The sequence below is a fragment of the Sinocyclocheilus rhinocerous genome, unplaced genomic scaffold (assembly GCF_001515625.1).
Source record: "Sinocyclocheilus rhinocerous isolate Xijiao unplaced genomic scaffold, SAMN03320098_v1.1 scaffold4310, whole genome shotgun sequence".
Classification (NCBI taxonomy): domain Eukaryota; kingdom Metazoa; phylum Chordata; class Actinopteri; order Cypriniformes; family Cyprinidae; genus Sinocyclocheilus; species Sinocyclocheilus rhinocerous.
Genome location: NW_015646173.1, coordinates 215,451 through 226,169, shown reverse-complemented (window position 1 = coordinate 226,169; position 10,719 = coordinate 215,451). Strand labels below are relative to the sequence as shown.

At 38.5% G+C, this 10,719-nt stretch overlaps 1 protein-coding gene across 1 annotated transcript in view; it reads left to right on the top strand.

The window, feature by feature from the left end:
* Positions 1 to 10,719, top strand: part of LOC107707116 (pleckstrin homology domain-containing family G member 4B) — an 83,640-nt gene that overhangs the window by 7,248 nt on the left and 65,673 nt on the right. The window contains exons 2-3 of the mRNA XM_016511018.1: positions 2,229 to 2,426; positions 4,425 to 5,583. Coding sequence (XP_016366504.1) covers positions 2,229 to 2,426; positions 4,425 to 5,583 — 1,357 coding nt within the window. The remainder of the gene's footprint in view (positions 1 to 2,228; positions 2,427 to 4,424; positions 5,584 to 10,719) is intronic.

The window sequence follows — 10,719 nt, the reverse complement described above, 5'->3', positions numbered from 1 at the left end:
TAATGGCAGTACAAAATATTGCACTAAATCAAAAGTTCAAATGTTACAAATAAGTTAGAATATTAATTTTGTAATACTGGTAGCACTAATATAAAAATATGATGATCTATGTTACAAAAAGCAGCAATTTTGAAATATGTTAATGGTTGTATTTTTTGTTTTGTTTTTGTCTTATCTCAGTATTCCTATCAATGTTGTATAAGGGTTTTTATGCATAATAGTAACCCTAGAATGTGATCAAAGAGTTTAAAATAGCTGGGCTAAGATATATAACAATTATTTTGACTGCAGAAATATGTTAATTCAGTAAACACATTATCCCACCAGTCACAGTTGTGACCATAAAACACAATTTTTCACTTTTCCAAAGAATTAAAAAAAAAAAAAAATTGTTGATTATTTCAAAGAGTTAGTAATGACACATCATTTGGATATTTTCATGTCTGGGAAAGATATGGGATTAAAACGGGTTAATTTTGTGTAGCCTGATGTGCGTTTTTGACTCGGTAGCCATTGACTTGCATTTCATGAATCACCAAAGAGCACGGTTTCAGCTAAAAATCTTCTTTACCGTTCTACTGAAGAAAAACTCACCTACATCTTGGATTAAAATTAACAGCAAATATTAATTTTAGGGTGAACTGTCCCTTTAACCTAAAACTGAGCGTCCCAGGTCGCGGTTGTGTTAGTCTAGGATGCTGTGACGCATATCCGGCTGGAAAGTCCTCTGCTCCACAGATATGATGTAGTTCTGCGTTAGGGACAGGATTTTCCATCCCGCCTGTTATTGTCCAGTCGGTGACGCTACATTGACAGGTGTTTCCTGTCTCATCAGTGTCCCGCGACCTCCTGACATCCTGCTGTTCGTGTTTGTAACTGGGAACTGTGGGATTGAACTTGTGACCATCAAACCGTCTCACTAATCAAACCAAACACAACATGCTGCCATTGTTTGCACGATCGCACTGTGCTCAATCATTGGGTGTTTGATTCAGTCTATAATGACAGAAAGTGATGCTTCATGTGTCCTACAGTAAATTAGTGACAACAAAATTTCAGCAATTGAAAATATTAAGCTAAAAATGAATTTTCGGTATTGGCCGAAACAGTTTTGTAGGGCTGAAATTATTGACATTATTTTTTATTTATTTATTTATGTTTATTGGACTAGCATGGAAATTTGTCATGCAATCTTTTAACTCGATATTGTATATTAACGGGCTGGTAATTCAGTTGACATTTAATCTATCTATCTATCTATCTATCTATCTATCTATCTATCTGTGTGTGAATGTGTATATATGTATTATATTGTTATTATTATTTGTTATTATTATTATTCATTTTGGACATGCATGGAAATGTATCGTGCATAATGCAAATAAAAATATTTATATATAGTAAAATAAATGTTTTCTTATTTGTTCGTTAGTTTATTTGTATTATGCATAACAATTTTTCACACTTATTATGCTTTTTCATGCTTTTCGAATAAAATATATATAAACATATCCATTTTTGGAACGCTAGGGCTGGGTTGACTATCGATTTTTATTTTTATTCAATCTTCATTTCATGAACCGAGATATGTGACCCTGGACCACAAAACCTCTCATAAGTGTCAATTTTTCGAAATTGAGATGTATACATCATCTGAATAAATAAGCTTTCCATTGATGTATGGTTTGTTAGGATAGGACAATATTTGGCTGAGATACAACTATTTGAAAATCTGGAATCTGAGGGTGCAACAAAATTTAAATATTGAGAAAATCGCCTTTAAAGTTGTCCAAATGAAGTTCTTAGCAATGCATATTACTAATCAAAAATTAAGTTTTGATATATTTACGGTAGGACATTTACAAAATATCTTCATGGAACATGATCTTTACTTAATATCCTAATGATTTTTGGCATAAAAGAAAAATCGATAATTTTGACCGATACAATGTATTTTTGGCTATTGCTACAAATATACCCCAGCGACTTAAGACTGCTTTTGTGCTGCAGGGTCACATATATGCTGTTTTCAGTTGATGCATGAACAAAATTTCACTAAACATTATTTGAAGCACACCTGTCATCCAGTAATTACAATAAGCTTTGTTGCTTTTGTTATATAACAAGCTTTTAAATATTGTAAATTTTATTACCAAACTCAAACAATGTACAGTAAATGTTTGTGGTAGAAGGCGAGATTGACTGTGTGAATGTGTGATCTGTTGCAGGACTCGGAGTCATTGGACCGCTGCATTCGGAGCGTGTTATCGGCTCTGTACCCTCCGTTCAGCGCCTCGGCGGCCACCGTCCTGTGGCAGCTCTTCAGCGTCGTGGAGAGACAGTACCGCGGAGACGGCCTGCGCTGCTTCATTGACTTCCTGCTGCCCGCCAAGAGAATCCTGCAGACAATAACACAGGAGGCCTGTGTGAGTACTGTCAGCTTCAGCAGACGCATTTTCACTGAAGCATTTCCAAGTTAATAAAAACAGCGGGCAATATCTACTAATAGATCACAGTTTTTGTTATTTACCAAATGTATAATATAATTATTACATATAATATAATATATATTATGTATAATATAATTATTTATTTACCTAATATCCTAATGATTTTTGGCATAAAAGAAAAATCAATTATCTTGACCCATACATTGTATTGTTGGCTATTGCTACAAATATACCCCAGCGACTTAAGACTGCTTTTGTGCTCCAGGGTCACACACACACACATATATATATATATATATTATATTATGCATAATACATTTACATACATATTCAAATAAATAAATACATATTTGTTTTTTTTTTATATGTATTTACATTATGCATAATGTCCATGCTCGTTGAATAAAAACAACTTATTTATTTATTTATTTATGGAACCTGCATGGTGATGCATCATGCATCACGCAATCTTTAAACTCGATATTGTGTATTAATGGCCTGGTAATGCAGTTTACACAGGTTTGCTGAATATTTTATTATTTTGTAATATTCAGATATTGTTGTTGAAATCCATAGTGCTGCAGCTAAACATGTTCAAGCCATTTAAATACTCTCAGAGAGAAACATTGTGAGAGTGGGAACATGAGAGGGAGAAGGAATACTTCAGGCTGAAAGAGGGTTCAGTGTTGCTCTGATAAACAGCCCAAACAGAGCGTGTTGTGAGCTCGCTGCGGAGAACTTGGCAAAGAGGATCAGGCTGAAATGAAAGACCTGCTCAGGGAGACTTTGTATTTCTGCAGGTTAGCGCTGTGTGAGCACATAGCTGAAACCTTACACTCCTGTATTCAGCGCTGCCGTTGTTACTCTGAGACGAGAGCTCTCAACGGCCTCATTTAACTCAGGCGTGATCTTTGAGGGAGTCACAGTGTGCTGAACTTACATGTTCTGGCTGCATCATCAGTATCATTATACAGTGGCATCAGGGAGTCACTAACAATGCTACTAAATTAATTGGTTTTTCAGTAGCATTAAGTATATAAGTAGCGAAGTTCTTTATTGATGTACCATGATAAAATGTCTTTTTCACACTGTATTGTCTGTGCAGAAGTCTCTCATAAAAAATGTTGGCCAGTCTGATTTATTGTGTTAAATTGCTTGTTAGCGCACAACAATTTTTATTTATTTGTTTGATCATTCATTCATTCGCTGAATTATTTGAATCCCTGCAAGGAATTTTACATCTTTTTAATTTTAATCCTTATGTTTAATGTTTTCATTACATAAATTATAGTGTTTCTAATTTTATTTGCTGATATTCTATTTATTGAAATTTTTTCTTTTCAAATCAGTGATACTTTAATTTCATTGAGGTACTATTATAGTTTTTTTTAAATAAAAAAAATAGTTTTTATTTTTATAATTTTATTTTAATTTTGGTTTTAGTAATTTTGTATTCCTCATTTTTGGTTAAAGTTTTAGTAATTTTGTATTCCTCATTTTTAGTAGTTTTTGTTTATTTTAAATATATCTCTATAGTTTTTTTTATTAAATTATTTCAGTTTCAGTTTTTTTTATTTTTTAACATCAAGTTGAACTAAATGAAAATGAGAAATGAACTAGCTAAAATAATTAAAAATCTTTTTATATTTTATTTTATTTCAGTTAACAAAAGTACAAGTATGCCACCTAGTTGTCATTTTTGCCATTCTATTGAGTGATAAAGAAATTATGATTTATTTAACTTTTATAATTATATTTATAATTATAATTATATTATTTATAATAATTTCACTTTTAGATATATATTTTAGAATTCCATGATGTTCTAATTCATTGCATTTTTGTATCTTGAAATCTGCTTCAAGACAGGAATTAATTAATGATTGCAAACTGCAAATAACTGCATATTGTTGCTTGTACCTGTAAGAAAAGTGGCATTTTATCTAATGAATTCATCCTTTTAATTTTCCACAGCTGCGATTCAAAGGCCTGTTGCTGTACCACGAGGGATGGCCGCTGTGTTTGCATGAGAAGGTGGTTCTGCAACTCGCACCCCTGCATAAAGTACGTCTACGGCAGGGAGATTTCTACCTGCAGGTGGTTCCCTTAGGCCGCAAAGCTGCCAAACTGGTCATAAAATGCCTGTCAGGGAGCGGGCAAGCCATTGCGGAGATCCCTGTGGCCGAGAGCATGTACGGCAGCGTGTTCACGCCCGACTTCTTGCAGAATGTAATGCGTGAACGCAACCTGCACCCTCTCCAGAACTGCCTCCTCAGTACCGGTGCCGTGGTTTACCGAACGCCCTGGAAGAACGTGGTCAATCCTTTGTTCGTGACCAGCACCGCAGACGCAATCATGCAGGCGTGCAGCGGCGGGACCCTGCGGGGTCAACTCAGTACCTGCAGCACCCATGGATCCACGGGAACGCTCAGTTCACGAGACTCCCTGGGCGCTGAGTCCACCGTGTCCGAGCCAGTCCTCAGCCGGAGCCTCACGGATATGGGCATCAGCTCCTTGCACTCGGAGGATTCGCCCTTGCAAAAGAGTCCTAGCTCCCTTCCCCAGACACCCACCTTGGGCAGCTCGGATCAGGGATGCATTCGAGGCAGAATCGGCCACAAAATCCTCTCGTTTAGCACAGACCTTAGCAATCCCGGCCTTCGCAAGCGGCATCCCAGAGACTCTGCTGCCTTCGAGTCTCGCCGGCTTTTCCGCAAGTCCTACATGGAGGCTTTGCAGAACCCTATGAACCTTGGCTCCAGCTCTGAATCAATTCTTGAGGAAGGGACGGAGTCGGAGCCAGGAGCGCCTCGCGGCTCTGGCCCGAAGCAGCCGATCCCTCTGAGAATCTGTGTTCGTGGATGGCTGGGAGGAGATGAATCATGCAACGATTCTACCACCGTCCATCCATCCAAGAGCGCCGAGCTCAGTCCGGGCGAGAGACGCTCCAAATCTCTTGAACGTACCAACAAGGCCTTGCAGGTTAAAGGCCACCGGGCTCGGTCGTCTTCCGGTGGATCCGGTAGTGGCCTTCCCAAGAAACTTATGAATGGTTATGCATTTCGATTTGGAAAATTGGAATTGGAGGCGGCCTTTCCTGACATCGAGAAACGGAGCAACAAAGAGAACTCAGGTAAAAACGTTTGTCAACTCTTTTGAAGTTTGCCATTCCAGTGCCAAGGTCATGGGTTCGATTCGCAGGGAATGCATGAACTGATCAATTGCATACCTTCAATGCAATGTAAGTCTCAGGGGTGTCCAATCCTGCTTCTGGAGGGCCTACGTCCTGCAGAGTTTAGCTCCAGCCAGTGCAAACACACTTACATGGAAGTTTCTAATGAGTCTTAAGACCTTGATTAGTTGGTTCAGGTGTGTTTAATTGGGGTTGGAACTAAACTCTGCAAGACAGCGGCCCTCCAGGAACAAGTTTGGGCACTCTTGGTGTACATAAAAAACGCAGTACAGCATCTTGTTTGGGATTCTTTCTCACCAAAAACAAGACCAGAACAAGCTTCCCTTAATAAATCATGGCACTAGCAATGTCAAGATCATGGTTTCGATTCCCAAGGAATGCATTAACTGATAAAATGCATACTTTCAATGCAATGTAAGTCACTTTGGATAAAAGCATCTGCCAAATGCATAAATGTAAATGTCACCATATTGTACATCAGGGGTGTCCAATCCAGCTCCTGGAGGGCCAAAGTCCTGCAGAGTTTAGCCCGAACCAGTGCAAACACGCTTGCATGGACGTTTCTATTGAGTCTGAAGAGACCTTGATTAGTTGGTTCAAATTCAGGTTCATTTAATGGCCCTCCAGGAACAGGATTGGACTCCCCTGCTGTACATAAAGAATGTGGCAGAGCATCTTGTTTGGGATTCTTTCCCACCAAGAACAAGACCAGAACAACCTCCCCCTATCAAATCATGTCACCTGAGGCCTTAAGAGCCAGTTCTGGTTCCAGACTTGGCGCTAACAACGACAAGGTCATGGGTTCGATTCCCAGGGAATGCGTGAAGTGATTAAATTAATATCTTCAATTCGGTGCAAGTCACTTTGGATAAAAGAGTTTGCCAAAAGCATAAATGTAAATGTCACCATGCTGTACATCAGGGGTGTGCAATCCTGCTCCTGGAGTGCCAAAGTCCTGCAAAAGTTTAGCTCCAACCATTGCAAACACACTTACATAGAAGTTTCTAGAGAGTCTAAAGACCATGATTAGTTGGTTTAGGTGTGTTTAATTGGGGTTGGAGCTAAACTCACCCTTGCTGTACATAAAGAACGTAGCAGAGCATCTTGTTTGGGATTCCTTCCCACCAAATACAAGACCAGAACAAGCTTCCCTTAATAAATCATGGCACTAGCAATTTCAAGATCATGGGTTCAATTCCAAGGGAATGCATGAACTGATCAAATGCATACGTTGAATGCGATGTAAGTCGCTTTGGATGAAAGCATTTGCCAAATGCTTAAATGTAAATGTCACCAAACTGTCCGCCAGGGGTGTCCAATCTTGCTTCTGGAGGGCCAGCCCACCAAGAACAATACCAGAACAAGCTACCCTTATCAAATCGTAGCACTTGCAATGTCAAGGTCATGGGTTTGATTCCCAGGGATTGTTGATGGGATGACATGCTTACCTTGAATGCGATGTGGACACCCTTGATGTACAGTATGGTGACGTTTACATTTATGCATTTGATCAGTCCATGCATTCCCTGGGAATCGAACCCATGACCTTGGTGTTGCTAACATCATGCTCTGATGAAATGCTTACCCTGAATGCAATGTAAAAGCGTCTGCGAAATGCATAAATGTAAACCAGGCTACTGTACATCGGGGGTGTCCAATCCTTCTCCTGGAGGGCCAACATCCTGCAGAGTTTAGCTCCAACCAGCTCCAACACACTCGTGTGGACGTTTCTAGTGAGTCTATAGACCTTGATTAGTTGGTTCAGGTGTGATCACCCTTCATGGATAGTGATTTTTACATTTATGCATCTGGCAGATGCTTTTATCCAAAGGAACTTGAGTTGCATTCAAGGTGTGCATTTGATAAGTTCATGCATTCCCTGGGAATCGAACCCATGACCTTTGTGTTGCTAACATCATGCTCTACTGGAGCTAAACTCTGCAGGACAGTGGCCATACAGGAATAGGTGTGGACTACCCTGCTGTACATAAAGAATGCTTCAGAGCATATTGTTTAAGATTCTTTCCCACAAAGAACAAGACCAGAACAGACTTCGCTTATCAAATCATGTCGCCTGAGGCCTTAAGAGCCAGTTCTGGTTCCAGACAGTTGTGGTCCAGTGTGTAATTATCACTTGCAGCAAACTCCGGGACCGTCAACAAGCTTAGATTTTCGGAGGAGGCAGCTTGTCATTCCTCTGGCATGATTTTATGACTTGCGACCGGCTGCATGTGAGGGCTAATAGCGTGTGTGTTTTGGAATGCTTCAGCGGCCCTGCCCTATTATAGAGGGTGCTTGTCTTTCTGAAGTGTTTGCTGTACCCCAAAGGCATGATACTGCACTGAATGCATTGCCAGGGAGACTGCACTGTTTTATTTAGCTCTTCCTGCTATTGAGCGTTTGAAAGAAAGAGCGTTTTGCCCTCCGTCTAGCTTCAGGCAAGGGGTGTGTTTGGGTCTATCCAGTTAGTTGATCTAGCTGTGCCAAGTGACATTATACTCACTTTCGTTCTCTATTTAACACACAGACACACACATACACACACTGAGTGGTTTAGGTAAATTCCCATCTGGGATTCTGCAGAGTCCCTCTGTTCTCTGGCTTTCTTTCCCACACATGAAAATCAGGGCCATTATGTCTGGGAAGGAAGCCACAGCGGATCCGATGACCCACCTGAGGGAGGATCTCTGCGCCGCTTACCTGCTCGACTCCCAGCGCTGTTCAGCTCCCTTCCAGATGGTTTGCCTCCGTCATAATGGGGACCTTTGTGTCCCGTTGGGCCGGTGAGGATGCTGAAGAGAGGCTTAGAGAGTAAAGCCCATCTCCACGTAATATCTGTCCTGTTACAAAGCCCGAGCGAAGCAGGGTCAGTCAGACTTTGTTCAGCAAACAAATGCCAATGACTTTGAGGCTGGATCAGATTACGGCTGATGTGGTTTTGCTTGGCCTTTGTGATTGCATTGGGTCCCTTGTGATTTGAACTGGTTCCCATGATACCCCAGAGCTCGGCCTCGCACTCAGAGACGTATGCAAACTCAACCAAATGTTGTCGGGCGGCTTTCTGAACAGTGTTGGTTAGTGAATATCTACAATCAGCGACACTATTAACTTGTTTTATCTTTCCCAGTAACAATATGTTTTCCAACTAGTAGTCATGTACAGCTTTACAAATGAGCAAACTGATAAGAAACTCATATGTAGCATTGGAAATTCTGATTTGTTCTAGTGAATCAGTACATTCAGATGATTCATGTAAATGAACTGATTCAAAAAAGTATATTTGTTCTATTGAATCAGTTCATTCAGATGATTTGTGTAAATGAACTGATCCAAAAAAAAAAGCCTGTTTGCAACATTTTTATAGCAATGGAAATCCATATTCATTCGAGTGAATTAATTCATTCAGATGATTTATCTAAATGAACTGATTCAAAAAAGTCTATTTGCAACATTTTATAGCATTGGAAATTCTGAATCATTCCTGTAAATCATTTCAATCAGATGATTCATGTAAATGAACTGATTCAAAAAAGTATATTTGTTCTATTGAATCAGTTTTGTGTAAATGAACTGATCCAAAAATAAAAGTCTATTTGCAACATTTTTATAGCATTGGAAATTCATTTTCATGCCAGTGAATCAATTCATTCAAATGATTCATGTAAATCAACTGATTCAAAAAAGTTTGTTTGCTACATTTTTATAGCGTTGGAAATTTTGATTTGTTCTAGTGAATCAGTTCATTCCAATAATTTATGTAAACTAACAAGCAACATACTTTTATAACATATTTAGTTACATTCTGAGTTTATGAATAATTATTCCAGGTTTTTTCATTTTGTATTTTTTTTATTTCAGTAAGTATAATTATATCTGTTAAAGCTTAATGACGATACCCTGATTGAGAATCATTCATTCAGAAAAATGTGTGACCCGTGCTGGCAAAATGAGTAGTAATGCACATGGGACAAACAAACGGAGTTGCTAACTGTCTTACAATGATATACGCCGGATGGTTTCTATTCTCCATCTCCGGCAAAGTCCCTTTTTTAAATAGTCTTTGATCTCCGGTGCATTTGAGCGTATTATCTCAATTTACTCAGTCGTTTCCCTCGAATCACCACATCCTGATAAATTACTTAAAAATGAAAACATTTATGTCCAGATGTAAATTTTTCCAAGAATACATTGAACAATTCGAGTCCGGTTGAAGCATATTAAACTCAACACAACGTAATCTGATACAATAGGAGTGAAGTCATGAATCCGAGTCATCTCTTGTTTAATATGTATTTCCCAGGGCTCATTATTCAACGTACATTTAAACCATCACGTTAATAATGCAAAGGAGAGCAAGTAGAAAGTACAATATTACTTTAATAATAATAATAGCGAAAAAAAATCATGTGGAGAGTCATAATGCACAACTGTCACCATTTAGAATTAAACAAACTTGTATTCGTGATGACCCGAGCTGACGCAGGAAGTTAATTGTGAAATGTTTGTGCTTTGTAGAGTAAAGTACCGGCAGTTCAAGCAATTTCATAATCTTTAATTTGTAAAAAAAAAAAAGACTTTGATCAAGACTTTGAGAACTCATTCTTGTTAAGTAAGTGCTGTTGTCACCGGAAAAACTTTTACCCTACAAGCATCAATCCGGAAGCCAGAAACACGGAAGTGTGAAAAGGGCTAATTTTGAGCTACAGACAAAAAAAGTGGAAAATGTTGATTTTGGTCGAATTTGAGGTTTTCACAAAAACAAGTTCATTAAGTCCTCATCTAACGATCCCAATACTCCAAATAGTAATTAAACATCTAAAATGATCTTTATTTCTTATTCATTCATTCAGAAAAATGTTTGCAGATTTTATTTTATTTTATTATTCAGTAAATAATTTTATGCATGTGATTCATGCAAATTAACTGATTAAAAATCAGTTTAAAGGGGTCATATGATGCGATTTCAAGTTTTCCTTTCTCTTTGGAGTGTTACAAGCTGATTGTGCATAGATAAGATCCCTGAAGTTGCAAAGACTAAAGTCTCAAAACCAAAGAGATATTCTTTATCAAAGTTAA